Source organism: Canis aureus, chromosome 34 (assembly GCF_053574225.1).
Source record: "Canis aureus isolate CA01 chromosome 34, VMU_Caureus_v.1.0, whole genome shotgun sequence".
NCBI classification, from domain to species: Eukaryota; Metazoa; Chordata; class Mammalia; order Carnivora; family Canidae; genus Canis; species Canis aureus.
In genome coordinates, this window is record NC_135644.1 from 12,021,726 (window position 1) to 12,045,347 (window position 23,622).

At 37.3% G+C, this 23,622-nt stretch overlaps 2 protein-coding genes across 18 annotated transcripts in view; one reads left to right on the forward strand and one right to left on the reverse strand.

Annotated features, from left to right (window-relative positions):
* The window catches only part of CHN1 (chimerin 1), a 206,949-nt gene that overhangs the window by 148,508 nt on the left and 34,819 nt on the right, over positions 1–23,622 (forward strand). For 9 of the 12 annotated variants that reach the window (XM_077883238.1, XM_077883245.1, XM_077883243.1 and 6 more), the window contains one exon: positions 10,172–10,249. The exons of 2 other annotated variants lie outside the window; for them this stretch is intronic. In XM_077883238.1, coding sequence (XP_077739364.1) covers positions 10,172–10,249 — 78 coding nt within the window. Of the gene's footprint in view, positions 1–9,518; positions 10,250–23,622 lie in introns of those variants that run through there. One more of the 12 variants, XM_077883249.1, reaches the window with a different exon arrangement.
* Positions 12,511–23,622, reverse strand: part of LOC144304705 (uncharacterized) — a 135,412-nt gene continuing 124,300 nt past the window's right edge. The window contains exons 2-5 of one of the 6 annotated variants that reach the window (XR_013371673.1): positions 18,718–18,827; positions 18,406–18,586; positions 13,018–13,082; positions 12,511–12,733 (exon numbers count right to left, since the gene is read on the reverse strand). Coding sequence is in view for 1 of the 6 variants with exons in the window: in XM_077883252.1 (XP_077739378.1) it covers positions 18,469–18,586 (118 nt within the window). In the remaining 5 variants the exon portion in view is untranslated. Of the gene's footprint in view, positions 12,734–13,017; positions 13,083–16,227; positions 16,431–18,305; positions 18,587–18,717; positions 18,850–23,622 lie in introns of those variants that run through there. The other 5 variants (XR_013371669.1, XR_013371635.1, XR_013371637.1 and 2 more) reach the window with 5 other exon arrangements.

The following is a 23,622-nucleotide window of genomic DNA, read 5'->3' on the forward strand; positions in this document are numbered from 1 at the left end:
TCATCAGCACCCTAATTATTTTTTTGTTTCCAGTATAGATATGTTACCAGAAAAGAGAATACTGGTCACTTGCTTTATGATAATTTTATCTCCTACCTTACTATAAACTAGACTACTGTCATTCTGCTTTTACCTTATCAGTTTTATGAGCTTGATGTTATAATGTCACTCTCTCTTGAGACATAGATGTGATCACCTTGAGTTTCTGAGCCTACATGGCTGAGTACCAGACAAAAGCCTGTACCAAATTAGCCAGAGCTGCCTTGTGGGGACTGACTGAAGGGTCTTTCCCAGTAGACACACCCAAGTCTTTATACCCCTGTGTGCTGAATGAGTATGAATCTTCCTTTTTCCTTTGACTTTCTATTACAAATATAGAGAACACCATGGAGTTCATTTAGTCGAGAAAAGTTCAGTGAGTTGGCTGGCATCCGTCAGAGCCAGTCTTGGAAACCGGGCTGTGTGCCATCCACCCCCCCACCCCCGCCCAGGGCCTGGTGTTCTTCATGCAGAGTGCAAAACACTCCCTCAAAACCGTTGCTTGGACAATTTGATCATTTCTGTTGTTTCTTGAAAGAATAAGGGAGGCAAGGCTGATCTTTTTTGTTTGCATTATGTTTTCAAATGTCCTGTGTTTAAAATTAGTACATATGAGTCTGTCAGGGAGCATGTTAGAGTATACAGAGTTTGGTGGTGTCAGTGTTAGTATAATTTAAATTTATTATACACTGACATGAATGCAGTGATGTGCTTTATTTTCTGTTTAGATGGATATTATGTTAATGCTAGAGGAGCTATGTAATGAAGACCCAGTTAGGAATTATGATGTGACTCATGCCAGTAGCATAAAAATTTAGAGCCCTACCAGAATCTAAGAGTTTCCTGTGCAACATAAAAAGTTATTTATCCCAACATAACTAAAGGAATTTATAGAGTTCTGTATAGATGTCTTTACTGTTTGACTTAAAATGCATTTGAAAATTTTGATTGATGAATATGGTAGGTACTATAAATTCAGATATAAGCAGTACGAAAATAACTAGTGATCTGAAGGGTACCAGAATTTAAATGATCTAGAAATTTATTCAAATGATAGCCTTTCAGAATTGCATCTTAACAATAGGTAATATGAGAAGCAGGACAGTCTAGAGGAAAGACACAGAATTTGAAGTCACATAGGCCTGAGTTCAAATCCTATTCCTTTCACATATTGAATGACCTTGGGCAAGGTACTTAACCTCTCTAAACTGGTCTCATCATCTACAAAGTGAGAATTATAATGTCTGCCTTATTGATTGTTTTAACAACTACTACATCATCCATGTGAAGCATTTCCCAGTATAGTAACCTGCAGTTATCAGTTAACAAATGTAAGGAGACATATTGTCACTAAGTACCTTGGAATATATTCCATTCTTGGCTCTAATGGAGAGAATTTAGGTTATAAATTATAAATCAGGGGGAAAGGTATGAATAATCTGTATTTAGGATGAGCCTTGCTTAAATCCACTATTCATGATATAACTTGATATTGGAGGTTTTGGGAAAGCTGTTTTTTTTTTTAATTGAATTATAGTTACCCACAATGTTACATTAGTTTCAGGGGTACAGCATAGTGATTCTACAACTCTATACATTATGCTGTGCTCACCACAAGTGTAGCTACCATCTGTCACTGTACTACTGTATTACAGTACCATTGACTCTATTCCCTGTTCTGTACGTTTCATCCCTGTGACTTAGTCATTCCTTAACTGGAGGCCTGTAGCTCCCACTTCCCTTCACACATTTTGCCCATCCCCTCCCTTTCTGGCAACCATCAGTTTGTTCTCTCAGTTTGTATTTATGGTCTATTTCTACTTTCATTTGTTTATTTTGTTTTGTTTTTGTTTTTTAGATTCCACATATAAGTGTAATTATATGGTATTTGTCTTTAACTCATTTTACCTAACATAATTCCCTCTAGGTCCATCCATGTTGTTGCAAATGGCAAGATCTCGTTCTTTTTTATGGCTGAGTCATAATACTTCATTGTATATGTTTGTGTATCTCACATCTTTCTCTATTCAGTAACAGACACTTGGTTACTTCCACATCTTGGTTATTGTAAACAATGCCACAGTAAACATAGGGGTACACGTATCTTTAAAAATTAGTGTTTTCATCTTTGGGGGGTTAATACCCAGTAGTGGAATTTCTGGAACATAAGGTATTTTTAAGTTTTTGAGGAATCTCCATACTATTTCTCACAGTGATTGTACCATTTTATATTCCCACCAACAGAGCAGGAGGATTCCTTTTCCTCCACATCCTCACCATTTGTTGTTTATCTTTTTTGACTCTAGTTATTCTAACAGGTGTGAGATGATATCTCATTGTGGGTTTGATTTGCATTTCCCTGATGAGGAGTGATGTTGAACATCTTTTCATGTGTCTCTGGCCATCTATCTGTCTTCTTTGGAAGAATGTCTGTTTAGATCCTCCACCCATTTTTAATCAGATTATTTGGCTTTTTGGTGTTGAGTTGTATCAGTTCTTTATATATTTTGGATACTAACCTTTTATCAGATATGTCAATTGCAACTATCTTCCCTTCAGTAGGTTGCCTTTTCATTTTGTTGATGGGTTCCTTTGCTAAGCTAAACAAAAGCTTTTTGTTTTGGTGTAATCCTAATAGTTTATTTTTGCTTTTGTTTCACTGCCTGAGGAGACCTATCTTAAAAATGTTGCTGAGGCCAATGTCAAAGAAATTATTCCCTATATCTTCTTTTAGTTTTGTTCTTTCAGATCTCGCATTTAGGTCTTTACTCCATTTTGAGTTTATTTTTGTTTATGGTGTACGAAAGGGCACCAGTTTCATTCTTTTACATGTAGGTGTCCAGTTTTCCCAACACCATTTATTAAAGAGGCTGTCTTTTCCCCATTGTAGATTCTTGTTTCCTTTGTCATGGATTAATGAACGATCCAAGCATGGCTTTATTTCTGGACTGTCCTGTTCCATTGATTTATGTCTGTTTTTGTGCCAGTCCCATACTCTCTTGATTACTTACTACAGATTTTTAGTATATCTTGAAATCTAGGGCTGTGATACCTCCAGCACTATTGTTCTTTCTCAAGATTGCTTTGGCTTTTCGGGGTGTTTTGTGGTTCCATACAAATTTTAGGACTATTTTTTCTACTTCTATGAACAATGCTATTGGTATTTTGATAGAGATTGCATTGAATCTATAGATTGCTTTGGGAAGTATGGATATTTTGACAATATTAATTATTCCAATTCATGAGCATGGAATGTTGTTCCATTTGTTTCTGTCATCCTCAGTTTCTTTCATCAGTGTTTTACAGTTTTTAGAGTATAGGTTTTCACCTCCTTGGTTAAGTTTATTCCTAGTTATTTTATTCTTTTTGGTACAGTTTTAAACAAAATTGTTTCCTTATTTCTCCTTCTAGGGCTGAATCTTTTTATATTGTAGTTTTTAATTTTTATTTTTTATTAGTTTCAGGGGTAGAGTTTAGTGATTCATCAGTTGTGTATGACACCCAGTGTTCTTTACATCCAGAGACGTCCGTAATGCCCATCACCCAGTTACCTCATCCCCCTACCCACCTCTGTTGTTTAAATTGTGGCCTGCTCACCTCCCTCAGTACTATCCCTTCCCACTGTGGTTTGCAGTTTCAGGAGTAGCAGTTTTCTTCTTCCCATTCTCTGTGTAGTCTGTCCTTTGTTGTACAGAAGCTGTCCAGTCAACCCTCAGTTCTTGAGGAGGAGTTACACTATAAATAGGTGTAGATGTGGTATGTCCCTGGAGGAGGTGAGTGTAGGATCTTCCTATGTTACTATCCTTGACCCCAAAAATCAAAGTTGTGTTCTTAATATTTGAATGTTATTATTTTATAGAAATTGCAGAATTTTGCTAAAACTGAACCAGGTTTATCCAGTCGTTAATCCAGTTACTCTTCATCTCTCCAAGCCTCTGTGCCATGCCAACCAGAACTTTCGTTTCTTAGTGTTTTTCTGATGGAATGTTGACTATACTTAGTTAACTGGAACGTTGTGTTCATGAGTCTGTGGCATAATGATGATATTCAAAGGAGGTGACTGTGTGAGGTCCTTCCAGTTTCCTAGAGAATACTCTTACTATTAATGAGTTCTAATGTTGAAAATTAGACTTATTCTTTTGGTTTAAATCTTGGTCCGGTATTAAAAACCAGGTATGGGGGATCCCTAGGTGGCTCAGTGGTTTAGAGCCTGCCTTCGGGCCAGGGTGTGATCCTGGAGATCCAGGATCAAGTCCCACATCGGGCTCCCTGCATGGAGCCTGCTTCTCCCTCTGCCTGTGTCTCTGCCTCTCTATGTCTCTCATAAATAAATAAAATCTTAAAATAAATAAATAAATAAATAAATAAATAAATAAATAAATAAATAAATAAATAAATAATAAATCAAACAAACCAGGTATCTGTGGAAAAGGAAGTATAATCAGTTATTTGTACTTTAGCATGAATAAGTTGATAAGACCCTTCCCTGTAAGCAGGTTTTAAAGTGGGAAAGTGGACAGAACATGGATTCTCAGAGTTTGAGCCTGGGAGATCAGATTGCCAGGGCAGGATAAAGTAAGGTTTGCAGAAGAGTGATGCTTGTGATGTGTCCTTAAAGCACCTGGTTACAACTTAACCTGAAGCTCACACTGCTTAGGCCAGTGTGCCTTGGGCCTCTTAACTATCTCAGAGTCCCACTAAATTAACCCTGATCTTGGAAATAGAAGTCCTTAGATACAAGGAAAGGAGAGAAACTTCCACTTATTGATTATTGTCTGCCAGGAATAATGCAAAATGCTTCCCATATATTATCTCATATAATTCTATAATGTAAGTATTTTAAATCAGTTTTACACGTAAGGAAACAAGACTAAAAGAAATTAGTAACTTGACCAGGATATGCCACAGCCAGTAGATGACAGGGTTAAGATCAGCATTTTTGTCTGTCTCCACAACCCCTAATCCTATTATACTACACTTGGTAAAAATGAGAGATGAGTTTCACATAAATTATTTTTATTATTATTATTTTTTAAAGATTGATTGATTGATTGATTGATTGATTGATTTATGATAGACATAGGGAGAAAGAAAGAGAGGCAGAGACACAGGAGGAGGGAGAAGCAGGCTCCATGCCAGGAGCCCGACATGGGACTCGATCCCGGGACTCCAGGATTGCACCCTGGGCCAAAGGCAGGTGCTAAACCGCTGAGCCACCCAGGGATCCCCCAAATTATTTTTATTAGACAAACAACAGGTAGTAGGGTCAGTGGTAGAAATTTCTTTATTTGAAAAACAGCAAATGTGTTCCCTCCCAAGGTCACTTATTTACCCCCTTCTGTTCCTTATTCCTCACACAACTGCCTCCTGCTACCCACACACCATTTTTGTAGTCCATTTCTCTGTATTTTAGATGGTGTGGATGGAGGTAGAAACAGAGGGTTGTAGAACTGCCTGTTCTCCATTGCCTTCTCGAGGCTCATCACCCTCATACAGGAGAATGTACAAAAGTGCTATCAGTATCAGGGGTGGCCAGGGTTAGGTTTAGGGCAGGCCAAAGGGTTACAGTCCAAATGAAAAAGTAGATACTGCTGCTGTTTCCAGCAGGAATGACCTTGTGGGAGATGTGCCCTGTCAGTTTAGATCCCCACCCCACCCTTTTCCTATCATGGAACCAGAATGTGAGGGGGCTATATCCCTAACACCTTGGGTTTATTTCCTATTCTCATTATAAGGTAGCAGAAAGAGATTCCAGACTTTAGAGACAAAACACAGGGATTCAGATCACAAACTTTTAACTTATTGACTGTGACCTTGAGCAAGCTACTCTATGAGCATTTCTTCCTCTGTAGAATGTTCATTATACAACATAATCCCAGGATTGGTGTGGCCAATAAATAAGATAATATCAAACATTGCTCTGACTTCTTACCAAATGCTGGTAATCCTTCCTTTCACACTTTCCACACCCCTCCCACTCCTGCTCCCTCAGCTAATATGCATGTCATAATATGCCTTATAAAAGATAGAGTTTGAATTTGGGAGATTTGGTAAAGACCATAATCCAAAGGGAAGGGCAGGAGTTTCCAGGCATGTTTGTATGGTATAAACCAAAAGCAGATTGATCTATCAACTCCTTGAGAGCCAGAACCTATGTCTTACATTATACAGCATAACCTGCAGCTAATATTCGGCAGGGCACCCTTGTAATACCATCAATTAGTGAGTGCTTACTAGTAGGCAGTCTGTTCCTCTTTTATATGTCATCTCTTTTAAACTGCCCTGTTCATGTATGTAAATGAGGTAAGCAAGGCACCAAGCAAATCTCCCAAGATTAGGATTCAAACTTTAGTGTCTCTGATTTCAGATCCCATCTTTTTTTATTATAATACACTGCCCCTCAATAAAAATAGGTGCCTTCATTTGGTATTTTTTTTAACTACATACTTAATGGACCTTTATTTGTGTAAGCTACTGTGCTAAATTCAAGGTATATACTAAGATGTGCAAGACCCAGCCTATATGAACAGCTACACAGGAATTGTGATATTAGATGGAGTGTGCTACATCTCACAATTAATGAGCAAGGGAAGGGTGCAGAAGTTCACAGATGGGTAAAGTCACACCTTATTGGTGCAGATCCTCAAAGGCCCCAGAAAGGAGGGCGTGTCTGAACAGCGCCTCGAAGGCTGCATTGCCTGTTGTGTGTACTGTGCGCTGAACTTGAAATCTAGGGATGTTAGCTAGCATTACTTTTTCTCTCCATCCGTTGTTGGATCCATACTCTGTCTTACCATCTCTGGCTGCTCTTTAAAATTGAAAGGAGGAAATAACTAGGGAAACCACCTTCCAGAGAATCAGAGAGAAAAACTACCCTCAGTCTTCAAAATTTTCTTCTCATTTTTGGATTTGGGTGGATATAGCATAATGTTTAAGAGGCCAACTCTTAACTACCACCAACTAGCTGTGCAGAAAGTTAACTTCTGTTGGCCTCTGTTCTTTCAACTATGAAGTGAGGGTAATATATACCTCATGGGCATCTTTCTGTGGATTTAATGGGAATCTGTATGTAAAATGCTTAGCTTAGCTAGGGGCCTGGGATATGGATACTTAATAAAATAAATGATAGCTATCATTAATAGATTCTACAGTTACCTAAATATGGCCAGAGAGGGACGCCTGGGTGGCTCAATGGTTGAGCAACCTTCAGCTCAGGGTGTGATCCTGGACCCAGGATCGAGTCTTACATCAGGCTCCCTGCAAGAAGCCTGCTTCTCCCTCTGCCTGTGTGTCTATCTCTCTCTCTGTGTCTTATGAATAAGTAAATACACTCTTTTTTTAAAAAAATAAAATAAATAAATATGGCCAGATAAGTAAAAGGATGAGTGGTATATATATTTGCCTAGAATATCAGAACATTGATAGTAGTTCTAAATTTTAGAATTAGCAGTTCTTATGACTTGAGAGCTCCTGCAGCAAAATTAATGCAGAAGTTGCATTATTGCAAGTTACTGAAGGCATGATGTGGCCAGAAAACCCCTAGCCCTTTCAGGGTCACTAAGAACCTCATCCTTGACTATTTTTTTTCTATCTCCTGTTGCCCTAGGTAGCTGCCCAAATTGCAATTAATCCAGTATGTCTCGATTAGATACAAAAATTATTTGGGAAGAAAAGTGACTATGGAGTCTATGGTATACTTGCCTCTCAAAGACAAAATACGTACTTTTGCCCAGGTGTGAATTTTCTCTGCCATCCATCTTTTTGTGCTTTGGTTGAATTTTAGTTACTTAAACTGAATATCGGGATGGTCTATAACAAAGGATCTTGATCAGAAATAGGAAAAAAGGCTGCTTTGGATTCCGTGGGTGATTGTTTTCTTTAACATAGTAATGTAAACATTAAACATTATATAGAGAAAAAAATTTACTGTTAAACTTGCCTTTGGAATCTTTTTCTAGTGTCTACTGAGAATTGGATAAATTTCACCTTAGGTTGTACATGACTAAAGGGTTGGTTGGCGTTTATATTTTTAGTCATCACAGGACAAACTAGGTCTAAGCTGAAAAGTAATTTAGGTTAGGCAAGCAAAGTTCTTTCCATTGTATTTTCTCCTGGAACAGGAAGATTTTTTTGTTTTATTTAGTTACATAAGGGTATAAATTTGTGGAAATAAATACCTGTAGATGTAAATATTAAGTTCTGCCTTTTATTAGAAAATATTTCAAAAACTGTGGGGTTTTTTCCTTAAAAATTTTTTAAGTAATCTCTACACCCAGCATGAGGCTCAAACTCACAACCCTGAGAACAAGAGTTGCATGCTCTCCCCACTGAACCAGCCAGATGTCCTTAGAAAGTTTTTTATTTTTTTTTTATTTTTTATTTTTTTCTTAGAAAGTTTTTTAAAAGAATAAAAGTATTTGGGGATGTTTAGAAAATCAGTCATCAGTATTCCTAATAGCTAGCATGGTTTAATAACTTTATGTCCTAATTAAACTAGAATCTGCATTGGGCACATAGTCCCCAGTAGATTATGAAGTCTGAGATAAATTGTGGTAAGCAAATGGACTGAATTCATTAAAATACAGTTTTTGATTCTTTAAGCACAGTGCAACAATTATTAGAATCATAATGGGTTAAACTTAATTACTATAACAAGAGGAAAGAAATGGGAGATGTTTAGGGAACCAGTATGGGAAAACTTAGCTTCTTATAGCAGGTTAGCAAAAAGTATAGGTATTCCTCTTAAATGAAGCTGGGTTTAAGTCTCTTACCCAGCACCCTTCCCACTTTTTATATCAGCAAATATCTAACTCAGACCTGTGTGCATGAGAAACTTTCCCCAGCTGGCTCCATGATCTGGCCTCAAGCTGTTTGAATTAAGAATGTTGAGACTAAATTAAAATAGAGATTGGATCATTTATGTATAGATTCACAACAAATTTCCTCCTTATAGGGAAACAAAAACTGACCACTTCCAGGTGTTAGCAGTATTATATGCACCCTCCTTATTCTACATGAAAATAGAGTGCTCCCATGTTAAAAGCCTTTTCTTTTTCATCAAAATACAAGTTTTTGTTCATCCTAAATAAAATTAGGTCCTTGTTAGCCAGTCTCAGTCTATAATGCACAAAGGAAGATATGGATTAACCTTTCATTAATTTACTAGGCAGTGATGGCAAATTCTTTTGAAATCTGGTGCTGTATGTTAATCTTCTTTTGCTTTTAATAGGTAAAAGAAATATTCCATTTTGTAATAATGCATGACTCATTCATGGCTCATTGTCTTCCCACTGATTTATTTTTTTCTTTTTTTTTTTTTTTTGCCTTGAGCCAGCAAGAAAATCTTACATGAGAGGAGGGAGGAAAAGAGACAGAGTTGAGGAATACAATACTTAAATACTGTTGCTTGATGCTCATTGGTTCTCTCCTTTCTTACGGTGGCCAGTCTAATCCTGCCTTCCTTGTCAAATCCCTTCCCTCCCCACCCTCCCTGCTAGGGGCTCCACAGGGTGTCTGCTGCTAGAAGCTGACTGCAGGCAGTATGTAGGCATCTTTCATCCAGAATGGACAGTAATATATTGAATAGAGAAGGAAGCTTTTAGAAATGTATCATTTGTCAAAATTGCATGGCTTTTGAAAAGGGATAGAGAGATGCTGAATGTTCTGTGTGTCAGCATCGACTCTTTATTTCTGTTCAGACTCTTAAGTTTTCAGAAGCTTAAATATAGAGCCCTTTAAAAAAAAAAAAAAAAAGAAGAAAGAAGAATTTTTCTGGTTAGTCGACCTCTTTTTAAGAAGTGCTTCATCATCCTCCTCCACCTCTCCGCGATGTTTCTCTGCAGCTCTCTGTAGATTAGGGTTCTGTGCCGGCTGCCAGAATGCTCATTTGTTAACTGAATAGAGTTCACCGACAGACACAGATCAATATAGGTTTTATTTCTTTCCTGTGAATTCCAAAATGCCATCCAAAGAGTCTTGGTCGGGTAGGAAAACTAATAGAGCTGCAGTTCACAAATCAAAACAAGAGGGCCGTCAGCAAGATTTATTGATAGCAGCCTTGGGAATGAAACTGGGTTCTCAAAAGTCGTCTGTGACAATCTGGCAACCTCTGAAACTCTTTGCTTATTCGCAGTTGACATCACTTGTTAGAAGAGCAACTCTGAAAGAAAACGAGCAAATTCCAAAATATGAAAAGGTTCACAATTTCAAGGTAAGAATGTTTGTTTTTAACCTTTTCTTAGAAGAGAGAAAATGCACACTGCTTGCAGTATACAGTATTAGAGGAGTACCTTTGATGTCTTTTTAAAACTACGATGACTGGACTAACATGTTCTTGCTGTTTAAGGAATGAAGATGTTTTAAGCATGATTTTATTTAAGGAATAGCTGACTAAAGCTCATAGAATCCAACTCCATTTTCTCTCATGCTGATTTAGTCTTCTACTTAATCAATGTACACTCAATGGTACAAGTCTGGACTGACCTTTAGAGGTCTCATTTAGTAACGATTTGGGCATTATTTTTATTTGTGATGCAAATATGTCTAACTACCTTTGTCAGATATTTCACGAAAGGATTAGATCTTATCTCCATTCCTTTCTGGTAAAAAGCTTTGGATATAAGAGGCGTGTGTTGTTGCATCTGGATTGAGCAGATGGTCTGCATTTCCCACAGTTTCTGTCTTTTCTCCTCTGTTAATGAATTGACCATGATGAAAGGAGGATGGCTACCACGGGACTGTTACTGCTGATACAAGCAGCCTCTCTTTACTTTTTGAGTATTGCTTTCCGTGTGTGTGTGTGTGTGTGTGTAATTATTGTGTTAACGTGTTTTACCAATTATACTTTGAATCCTCTTTCGTCAAGATGATATGTGTGTGGATTCAAGTTGCCTGTATGCATAGCATGATATAAGGCCTTGAAGTTGGGTCCTTTGCAGCCTACCTGGGAAAACATACCATGTGAGGTTGTGCATAAGAACATGCAGTTCCAGTTCGTGGGTAGATGCACCAGCATTTCTGCAGTCACTTTACAGTAATTACACAACTTTATGATAAAGTTTTCTGTCTTTAGTTTAGACAAAATGTCATTAGTTCTAATGTTAGAGGGTATATGGTTTCATTTTATAGGCCATTATGGTTTCAAAAGATGATAGGCTGGAAACCTGGATAGCAGATACATTCATTCAGAATGTACCAGGCTCTGTAGCAGAAGATCTCATTTCAAATTTACAATTCATCCTGATTTTTAACACTAGCAATTATTTATTTTACAAATGCTAAATCCCACACCCCAGTATGCTCTACTTTTTTTAGTGAGGAATAGATTCTTATGATCTTCAGATCATTTTGTGATAAAGAATAAATTCTAAACTGTTTAGACTGTATAAAGATTGCTAATATTTGTAAACCAAATAGCTTTTTCTTCTCCCCCTTAAACATATTGTTAAGGACCCTACTTTTCAACTAGTATCTTTGATTTCAAATGAAATTGAGACTATTCAGTATGTACATCCAGTCTCAACCACCTTGTCCATTTATGAAACTAAAACAGTACATGCGAGGTAGTAGGCCTTTCTTCTTGCATGACAAATTGGTAAATTGAGTAAATTCTTTTGCAAATATAAATATGCATGTTAGTAAAAGAGCCATTAAGGTTTCTAAGCAAGAAACTATGCATACTGTTAAGAAATGGCTGAGATTTGAAAACATATCCCCAAAGATGTCCCCTGTAGTGTGTTTAGCAGGAACAGACTGAACTGACCTGTTAATGATGCCATTTTAGTGCTAAGTCCGTTCAGGGATTTGCATAAACAAGCACATTCACTCTCTCTCTCTCTTTTCTGTGGTTTGGGGGGCGGGGGGTAGGGGGGCTTGGCTGAATCTTCAAGTAATTTCTCAATTTTAATTTAACACATGGCTTTAATGAGCAAATTTTGACAGCTAGAAAGTGCTGGCTTGGGGACCAGTTGGGACCCTTAGGTTGGTACCCAAACAGAAAGATACTTGTGGGTTTTTTTTTTTTTTTTTAAAGTGTGTGTGGGGAGGGGTACATTAAAAAGAAGTCTGCTTCCTTCACTGGAGTTAAAAAATTGAAATCAAGTGGGCTGTTTTTTAAGAAGTATTAACGTTCAGGAAAGAGCTCATATTAGACAGTGAAGTTCTACTACATATTTTTTACAGTTGCTAATAAGGTCAGAAGTCTCAGAATTTGACTCTTTCCATTGAAATTACTCCTTGTTATCTAAAAAAATGTTTCTGTGGGGTGGCATTATAAAAAAGAGAAAAGAAAGGTGGGAGGGATAGTCATACTTGACTTCCGAGAACATCCTCCCTCAAAGAATTCAGGCTCTGTGGCAGGAGCACTTTTCTCCCACACAAATGTTCACTTAGAAGGTCACGGCTTGAAATATGTAAGTATGTACAGTTCAGAGATTTATAGTAGGAAGAACCCTGAGCATTTATATGATGATAATCGTTCATATGGCCTTACCCCCATTTTCTATGTTGGCAAAAGTGGATTCTGCTCTCCACGAGCCCACTCTCCAAAGCCTCCTTTCAATGTGGTTTTCTTTTTTTGTGTCTTGAACTGCCTTGTTATGTAACATTGCTCCGTGATGTTGGACAGCAGCCAGATCTCATTTCAGAAGGTAAAGCCAAAAAGGCTTTATACCTTTGGTTGAAAGCACTCACCAAGCTGAGATCCAAAAGAAAAAAAAAAAAATCAACCAGGCCCTAACTTCAGACAGGTGTTTTGGGGTTTTTTTGTTGTTGTTTTTAAAAAGAAAAAAATGAAACAAAGCAGGAAGGCTTCCCATTTACTGTTATGTAACACGGCCTTTTTAATTTTTTCTATTGTTATTTATAAGGATTTGATAAAGAATCTATCCCAAGAAACATAGTTGTCTCTCTTAGGGAGGTCATCATTTAAAAAATAAATGTACCACATCCTTTAAAGCTGATCATAATTTGTCAACATACCTTGGAGCAAAAATAATTTTAACTCTTTCCTGGATCAACGTCTCATTTTAAGAACTGCTCGTGTCCTAACACAACAGAGAGAGAGAGAACAAGTGTTAATTTCTTGAGCAAACTTAAAAACTAAACAAATAATCTCTGACATAAGACAGAGGCACTCCAGTAGCAGTGATTCTGTCCTTATATCCTACATCTGAGGTTCTGTGGATAGAATGATAACTGAGACCCGGCCCTGGCCCTCAGGAGCTTGCTTATTATTTCTATGACCTTGAGCAGACTGCTTTATCTTTAAATCCCGTGATTCTACATCAGAATTGAGTTCTAGTATGTGTTAGGTACTTGGTAGCTACTATTTTTGTTACCACAAATTACCCCTAAATGGATATTTTTTTCTGAATCCATACCAAGACTTTTTCTTGCCCAGGTACAGAGGTCATGATGCAGTTGAGAACCCTGGCATGATTGTGGGGCTAAAGAAAGCTCTTGCTTCTTTCTTAGCTCCCAGGCAGAGTTAGATGTTATGTAAGAGCAGTTGCATTTTCATGCACCACAGAGTACAGTGAAATCCTCTTGATGTCTCTTACTCCTTCCAGATTTAACTATTTGGTGTTTCATTTATAAAATAAAGTTAAGATTCCATATAATGAGAACAGTCGCAGGAAACCTGGCTACTTAGGCAAAGTAAGTAATTAAAAGAACATTATTACAGTGAGAGAGTACTTTAAAATAGGAGTTTAGTCCCTTTTTTTAAGGTAGTCTTGAAGTGGCGACTGGTTCATTTTAGAGTCTGATACTTGCATTCTGAATATAAATGAAAGATATGACATATTAATAGATCTGATGTTTCCAAGATAATATGCAAGCAATGAATCCTGAAATGTGAATTGATACTGTAATTAAATGAGACTATAACATGAACCTTATAATATTTACTAAAATTACTGATTCAAAGTGATAATAGTGATCCTGGCAAAACAGTCATGCTGCTGTTCAATTAACTGAAGGATAGAAGTGGCCAGCTTGGCTGAAAGTGGACTTTCCTTCAAAGGACACAAACAGATTCAAGCCCCGTGGTCCTCATTTTATTCCCATTTGAGAATAAACACAAAATAAACCAACAAATTAAACATAGAGTTAGTATGAAACGTAGAATTAACTACATGATCTAGAAGTTCTGTTATAGCTCTGAGATTCTCTTGGGGCAGTTGACTGGGTTAGTCAGTAGAACATGCAACTCTTGATCTCAGGGTTGTGCGTTCAAGCCCCAAAATGGGTGTAGATTGCTTAAAAATAAAAAGATCTTTACAATTCAGATTAAATTATGTTGAGAAGCACTGGATTTGTTAATATAATTACTGTTTTCCACTTTTAAAACTTCATTAAGGCCCATATGAGGACAATATATTATGTTCATTTTTAGAAAGAATTAAAATAACCTATATATGAAGGAATATTTTTTAAAACTGGTTATATCAACAGTCAGTGAACTACCATATTCACCGACTGGGCTACCTTTGTATTATCCCCACCAACCATCACACCACTACCATCTCCCGCTTTGCTCATTTTCACTCTTCTTTCCCCTTCCCTACATTTAGTAAAATGCAAATGTTCAAGACACATCAGCTGAATGACTAAATGACCATACAGTGCGACAGGAGGGACCTTGGTGGTGGTGAGGGTTGTTATTTTGAAATCACTTCTCATGCAACAGGAAATTTCAACCTAAATATAGGTTCTTCTAATGATTTAAGGCCTATAATGTTGCAATTTTTAAATGCAATAAAACCCAAAATATCACATTGTCTTATATTTGACTGGAGAATCTGTGTTCACATTTTAAGTGCTCAGAAATTTGAGAATTGTTTTGAATTAATAGCATTATAAAAGAAGTTAAATGCAACATGAGTAATGGAAAAGGCAACCTAAAATGTCTCATTATTAAACATCATTGCCCTTCCTGTGGGTATAAACATGGAATGTCTTTAAAGGAATAAGTGGTTTCCTTCAAATATTTATTTATTTCTAGATTATACAAATATATTTATATATGTCTATGTATATACACACAGACAAAATTCCCAAGTCTTAATGTGGGTCACTTGCAAGAGGAGATAAAAATAATAAAGCTCAGTGCAGAGGGGGGGTTTCTCTCTCCTTAGGGCAGTCATGGAGGAAAGGTAGGAGATTGGACATGATCCCTGTAGGCATTGTTTCTGTTGCTGTTTGGTATGGTACTTAGCAGATGCTACAGAAGCCAAAAATGATAAACACATGTTAGCTACTTTGCTTTTTATCTCTGTCCCTAGTGGTGATGAGCAGGACCACAAAGACTCATCATGTATTTCCATCCAGGCCTCTCCATTGCCCCTCAGCAGCTTCAGCTTCGTCTATCCTTTTTATGGTTTGTGTAATGCCAGCTGAGGAGCTGGTTATGACTCCTCAAGTACAAAACTAGATCATAAGGTCATCGGAAAGGCGACTGCCTGCCATTAATAATCCAAAAAGAAACATTTCACAAGCTTTGTACATAGTTGCTTATACTGCTTTGTGGCCATTTTATGAGGCTAGAGAGTTTAAAATGTTATACTTAAGAGAAACTCATGTTTTTTTTGGATTGGAAGAATATTGCTTAACCATACATACTACCCAAAGTGACCTTCAGAGCCAGTGCAATTCCTATCAATCTCAATGGCATTCTTTACAGAACTAGAAAAAGCCATCCTAAGAGTGGCATGGAACCAAAGCAATCTTGAGCAAAAACAAAGCTGGAGGCAACAGTGCTTTCTGATTTAAAAATCTATTACAAAACTATAGTAATCAAAACAGTATAGCACCGGCATAGAAACAGACATGTAAGGACACCTGGATGGCTCAGTGATTGAGCCTTTGGCTCAGGGCATGATCCCAGGGTCTTGGGATTGAGTCCTGCATCAGGCTTCCCGTAGGGAACCGGCTTTTCCTTCTGTGTCTCTCATGAATAAATAAATAAATATCTTAAAAAAAAAAAAAAAAAACAGACATATAAACCAATGAAACAGCCTAGAAATAAATCCATGTATCATCAGCCAACTGATTTTCAACCAGGGTGCCACGTACACTAAATAATGACAGGATAATTTCTCCAGTAAATGATGTTGGGGAAACTGGATGTCCATATGCCAAAAAAAAAAAAAAGAAGAAGAAGAAATTGGTCCCTTATTTCACACCATATACAATAATTCAACTCAAAATGGATTAAAGACTTAAATATTTAAGATCTGAAACTAGGGATCCCTGGGTGGCTCAGCGGTTTGGCGCCTGCCTTTGGCCCAGGGCGCAATCCTGGAGTCCCGGGATCGAGTCCCGCGTCGGGCTCCCGGCATGGAGCCTGCTTCTCCCTCCTCCTGTGTCTCTGCCTCTCTCTCTCTCTCTCTCTATCATAAGTAAATAAATATTTTTAAAAAAATTAAGACCTGAAACTATAAAACTACTAGTAGAAAACATAAGAAAAAAGCTTCTTGACATTGGTGTGGGCAGTGATTTTTTGGATAGGACACTAAAAGCAAAGACAACAAAAACAAAAACGGACAAGTGGGATTATAGCAAACTTAAAAGCTTCTGCAGGGATGCCTCGGTGGCTCAGTGGTTGAGCGTCTGTCTTCAGCTCAGGGCATGATCTGGGGTCCTGGGATCGAGTCCTGCATTGGGCTCCCTGCATGGAGCCTGCTTCTCCCTCTGTGTCTCTGCCCCTCTCTCTCTCTCTCTCATAAATAAATAAATAATATTTAAAATAAAAAAATAAAAGCTTCTGCACAGCAGAGGAAATAAATAATTGGTGGAATGAAAATGCAACCTATGGAATGGGAGAAAATATTTGCAAACCATATATCTGGTAAGAGGTTAGTATCCAAAATATATAAGGAATTCCTACCACTCAACAGCAAAAAGCAATCTGATTTCTCAAAAGATACACATGTGGCAAATAGAGATGTTGAAGGATGCTCAGCATCACAAATCATCAGGGAAATACAAATCAAAACCAAAGATGGCCAGTATTGGTGAGGATGTGGAGAAAGGGGAACCCTTGTACATTGTTCATATGAATGTAAATTGATAGTCATTATGAAAAACAGCATGAAGCTTCCTCAAAAAATTAAAAATAAAACTACCTTATGATCCAGCAATAGGTTGCCTTTTCACCCTGCTGGTTTCCTTTGCTATGCAGATTTATTATTAGATATAGTCCCAATTGTCTATTTTTGCTTACGCTACTTTAAAATTTGGAGAGATTTGGAAGTTTGTCTTTCTCACTAGGAGATTTTGGTAGAACTTATTAAGTGTACTATTTATTTTATGCAATTAAAAAGCAAATTTAAAAAAAGAGAACCTCAGGCCAGCCTTGAAATTAAAATATAGAGTTGTCACCCTTTTTTTTTTTGGACAGAGGGAGAGAAAAAGAGTGTGCATGCATGTCAGTAGGGGGAGGGGCAGAAGGAGGAGAGAAAGAATTCTAAGCTGAGCGTCCAGCCTGACATGGGGCTCTATCTCATGAGGCTGCGATCATGACCCGAGCCAAAATCAAGAGTCAGACACCCAAATGAATGAGCCACTCAGGCGCCCCTAGGGTTATTACTTTTAACAGAACAAATTCTGATTCTTATTCCCAACCAATCTCTTAATGTGAGATCCTCTGACAAACAACTACATCTAACATTGTATTGATTATTTTTAGCATTTATGTCCATCCTGCTGATATGTTTAAGAAGATTTGGTATCTCTATGCAAATCAAAATCACAAGGAGATGAGCTATCACCTCATACCTGTCAGAATGGCTAAAATCAATAAGACAAACAAGTGTTGGCAAGGATATGGAAAAAAAAAGGAACCCTGGTGCACTGTTGGTGGAAATGTAAATTGGTGCAACCACTTTGGAAAATGGCATGGAGTTTCCTCAAAAGATTAAAAACAGGACTACCCTATAACAGTATTTCCACTTCTAGGTACTTATCTGAGGAAAATGAAAACACTAATTCAGAGAGACATATTCATCCCTGTGTTCCTTGCAGCATTATTTACAATAGGAAAGATATGGAAGCAACCTAAATGTCTATCAGTAGATGAATGGCTAAAGAAGATGTGAGGTGTGTATATGTGTAAAGTAGAATATTAGCCATAAAAAAATGAAATCTTGCCATTAGCAACAACACGGATGAACCCAGAGGATGTTACACTAAGACACAGAAATGCACACTATATTACTTTATTATATGCGGAATTTAAAATCAAAACATCTCTTTTCCATGGCAACTCAGAGGTATAGGCTGCTTTAGGATGAAGCTGAACATTTCTCTTTCATTTATTGGCTGCCGGAAACTCCATGAAGTAGATGATGAACGCAAATTTCGTACCTTTTATGAGAAGCATATGGCCACAGAAATTGGTCCTGATGTTCTGGGTGAACAGTGGAAAGGTTACATAGTCCACATCAGTGGTGGCAATGACAAGGCTTCCCCATGAATGGTGTCTTGATCCATGGCCATGTCCATCTGCTGCTGAGTAAGAGCCATTCCTGCTACAAACCAAGGAGGACTGGAGAAAGAAAATGCAAATCTGTTTGGGGTTGCATTGTGGACACCAATCTCTGTGTTCTCAACCTGGTCATTGTTTAAAAAAAAAAAAAAAAAACAGGAGAGGAGGCAAAGGGATATTCCTGGACTCACTGAGATTATTGTGCCTCATTGCCCGGGGTCCAGGAGAAAATCCAGCAGAATCCAGACTTTTCATTCTGTCTGAAGAAGATGATGTCCATCGGTGTGTTATAAGAAAGCCCCTAAACAAAGTAGGTAAGAAACCTAGAACCAAAACACCAGTGATTCCATGTCATGTGACTCCACATGTCCTACAACACAAACATCTGCATATTGCTCTAAAGATACAGCTTACTAAGAAAAATAGGGAAGAGGCTACAGAACATGTCAAACTTTTGACCAAGAGAATGAAGGAGGACAAAGAAAAACTGAACAGATTGCCAAGATACAAAGGCTGTCCTCTCTGAGGTAGAAACCTCTAGATCTGAAGCCAGTCAAAAGTGAGATTTTCTAAAATAAAAAAAATTAAATGAACAAACAAAACTGAAACAAACTCAGATTCAGAGAATAAACTGATGATTACTACAGGGTAGAGCAGTGGCAGGGATGAACAAAATAGGTGAAGGCAGTTAAGAGGTACAGTCTACCAGTTGTAAAATAAGACATGGAGATGAAACGTGCAACGTAGCATATCTAGCTGATAATATTGTCACAATTTTGTATGGTGGCAGATAGTACTAGACTGACTTAATGTGGTGACCATTTTGTAATATATACAAATATCGAAGCACTGTTTGGTATACCTAAAGCTAATACAACATTGTATGTCAGTTATTCTTCAATTCAGAAAAAAAATTGGGGGATCCCTGGGTGGCTCAGCAGTTTACTGCCACCTTCGGCCCAGGGCATGATCCTGGAGTCTCGGGATTGAGTCCCACGCCGGGCTCTCTGCACGGAGCCTGCTTCTCCCTCTGCCTATGTCTCTGCCTGTCTCTCTCTCATGAATAAATAAAATCTTTTTTATAAATAAATAAATAAATAAATAAATTTTTAAAATTGGCATCTCCAAAATTTCTCTCAAAGTAGAGAACCAGCCTGGCATAGGACTCTCATTGCAATAATAAGATAAGGATATAGACCCATAGGAAGAACACACAATAATAAGTCACCTCTACAACAGTTCTGTTCTCTTAATACTTTATGTGGACACATAATAATCTAACCTTCAAGGATAAGTTTTTCACACACTTGGGACACTTCGGTATGTTAAAGGCAACATTTTGTAGTCACTTGTTTCATAAATCCCTTCTTACCTTCCAGATTTAACTGAGGATTGAGTCTTAATTGTATTCTGGTTATTTTGTAATCTAATAGGATATATATATATGTAATATTTTATATCTAATTTTTAAACCTTGTTTAATTGACAGTATAATTCACATTATACTGTCATACTTCATCTTCTTTGTGACCCACTATGTCAACATTCCTCAGAGGAAAGTCATCCTTAGGAGTGAAGTTTACCACAGCTTTAATAAGGTGGTGAAAGCATATGACTGAAGAATATGTACATGTCATAACGTCTTACCCAGTTACTGTCTATAGTGCCAAGTTCCCTAGATCTCCGTATACTTACTGTCATCATTAGGCAGCTTGCAGCTTTCATTATTCTTATGTAATAGTACATACAAAAATATAATTGGGCTCTTTGATGAAGGCAAAGGACAGAAGAGATACAGGTGTGGAAGATAGGCCTACAAAAGATTTTTTTTTTTTTAAGTGAAGAGAATTCACAAAAACATAATTTTTGTTTCTTAAATATTTTATCAAGTACTGGTGGTATCTGAGAAACCAGTACAAATTCTTTTTCCAACAAACATCATACTGGTAGTGTTTTTGTTTTTTTCAGGTTTCTTAACCCCTCTTCTTAAATTACCTTAAGATTCTTCTGGTTGCAAAATAGGAAAGCTAGAAAGAAAAAGGGAAATAGCCCAGTGATGTTACACTTCTAAGGAACATCTTCAACTGCTCACTTAAAAATTATTTTTATATTCTTTGGGGAGCAAAAATAGAGCTGGGTGTGTTTTTTAAGTTATGCAGCCATAAAAATTAGAACAAAATATATTCATTTTTAGGTAATGGATATCTGAGGATTCTTGTTGTATTAGGTGATATCCTTAAGTCTGTTGTATTAGAAATGACATACTTTGGCTAGTGATGTGAATGGATTTGCCCAAATCAGGCCTAAAATATTATGTTGACTCTTTCTGTTTTATAGAAATCCCTTTTTGGAGCCCCAGCCCCTAATGTGTCACACCCAGATAACTGCTTATGGTTCTGCCTAATGAGTTTATAGAGTGCCCTTGCTCATAAAGAAAAGGTCCATCTCTAGGAAGCATGTGTTTTGTTTTGATGGTTGCTAGTATAGCTCATTATTCCACAGTTGGCTGACATTGTTTCAGTATGCTTTTCAAAAATCTATTTGATTGATATTTACCATTTGATGGAACAGTTGAAGATTCTCCATTGCAAGTGTCAGAAAAGCCAACTCATGCTTGCTAAGGTAAAAAAGGAATTTAATGGTTCACATAGTAGGAAAGGTCTGGTGGTGATTGGTATCCTTTGACTTGGGGGCTTAAAATGGCACCAGAACCCTTTCTTCTGGCTCTGTCTTCATTGGCAGCCTTCCTGTGGTAACAAGACAGCCTGCGGAGGCTCCATTTAAATATTCTCATTCTAGTCAGCTCAAAATGAGACTGAAAACAAAAGGTCTGGGCCTGGCAGGCATTTGCCCATTTATCTTATATGCCCATCTCTGAACCAGTAACTCTAGGCAGGAGAATGGAATGTGCTGATTGGCTTAGATCAAAGTCACATACTTTCTCCTGGATGGGGACAGTTCCATACAATTCATCTGGGTTGAGAACTAGTACCCAAAGAGAAGACATTTATTCTTTGCAGCTAAAATAAGTGAATGCATGCATGCATGCCCACCCACAACACATTCAATGACAAAATGAAGTCACTAATTCTAAGGTCCTAGTATACAACCTACTGAATACAAGTGTCAGTGTAACACTTTGCTGGAAGAGACATGTTCATAGAGCATGCTGACAAAAGAATCCTGAAGAAGTTCAGCCTTTATAAGGGACACTGAGAATTACTAATTAATTTTGTATGTGTGGAAACTGAAGCCCAGAGAAATCCCAGGTTCAAGGTCACATGAAAGATAGATTTTAGAAATAAGAACATCTGAACTTCCACGTTTTATAACTTTTTAAATAACAAGAAATATATAAAACTACACTAAGATATTGAACAGGTAGTACAGTACTGTGATACTTCAAAAAAGGAACACAATAAGAGGAGTCTTAAGGTTATTCTCATTTTCTGGTTGGAGGCAGTTTCTTGGCCACAACATACAGAGGGAGAATCTGAAGAGAACCCATTGGTCTAGCCAAGTTGAAGACAGAGATCAGAATTTGGTAAGGCAAAGCAGCTAAAATTTCTGGGGGATTGTCCCTGGGGGCACAGAGCTGTACATAGAGCTCTGGGGATCTGCATAGGGGTCTTCTTGACTCTTAGAGCAAGTACTTATCTACATGATTATGAAAGGAGCCCATTTAAAAAGAAAAACTACCAGAAGACAGTCGGCCAAACAATTACCGAAATTCACTAATTTCACTAATTTGGCAGAGGGCTGAGAATAGTTTTGCCCTCCTCCAGGAGGAGTAGAAAAAATGTGATATAATATATGAGGCATTGTTTAAAAGTCCTCAAAAGGATATTATCTCAGTAGCAGGACTAAATTAGCAATAAAGGCTGCAGTAAGGAAACTGAAGCTATTTAAAAGAATCCAAGTGGAATCTCTAGAGATTAAAAATACATCTGAAATGGGGACAACTGGCTGGCTTAATCAGTGGAGCATGTGACTCTTGATCTCAGGGTTGTGAGCTCAAGCCCCATGTTGGGTATAGAGATTACTTATAAAGATTTTATTTTTATTTTATGATATGAAAAAAACATTGGACATTAATGGCATATTAGGCATCAAAGAAGAAAATATTAGTGAACCAGAAGACATAGCAATAGTAAATATCCAAAATGAAAGATTAAAAAATATATATAAGGAATTAACATAGCATAGTGACTAGTGGAACAGTATAAGCATCTAATTTAAAAGTGTAATTGGAGTCCAACGGAGCAGTGGTGAGGGGCCAGGGAACAGTACAATTATTTGAAGACCTGATGATCAAAAAATTTATAATTCTGATGAAAACCTACAGATCCAAAAAGTATAGTGAACTAAAACCAGAAAAAAATATGAAGAAAACAACACCATGGCATATTATAATCAAATTGCTAAAAGCCAGTACTAAAGAGGAAATTATAAAAGCAGCTAGAAAGGAGAAAACCAGGTTATGGGAAAGAAAAATTTTATTCCTAAAATTTAGGACTTAGTACTTTTACTTCAGCCTGGAAGGAAATTGTTCATCCTTCACATAGGATATCAAAATGTGAAGAGGACATCACTAAGATCTAGAAATTAAACGTGTATTCAGTTTCTCTTTAATTTTATTTTCATATTTCAGCTGCATGTTTATAATTTTAGGGCTTTATAGGATCTTAAATGTTCACACTCATACACAGAAATACAATGTACTTTTTTTTTTTTAAGAAAATTTGTACACTACTATTTTCTTTATTAACTTTTTTTTTTTTTTATGATAGTCACAGAGAGAGAGAGAGAGAGAGACAGAGACATAGGCAGAGGGAGAAGCAGGCTCAATTCACCGGGAGCCCGATGTGGGATTCGATCCCGGGTCTCCAGGATCGCGCCCTGGGCCAAAGGCAGGTGCCAAACCGCTGCGCCACCCAGGGATCCCTCTTTATTAACTTCTTTAAAGGTTATTTCAGTGTAAAGAAAATACGTCAAGGAAGAAACAAAATTTTTTTTGTCACTCATATGCTTACATATTTTAGAAAGTTTTTTAAAAGGCGAAGGGGAGGAGGGAAAGAATACATTTTACATAGAGA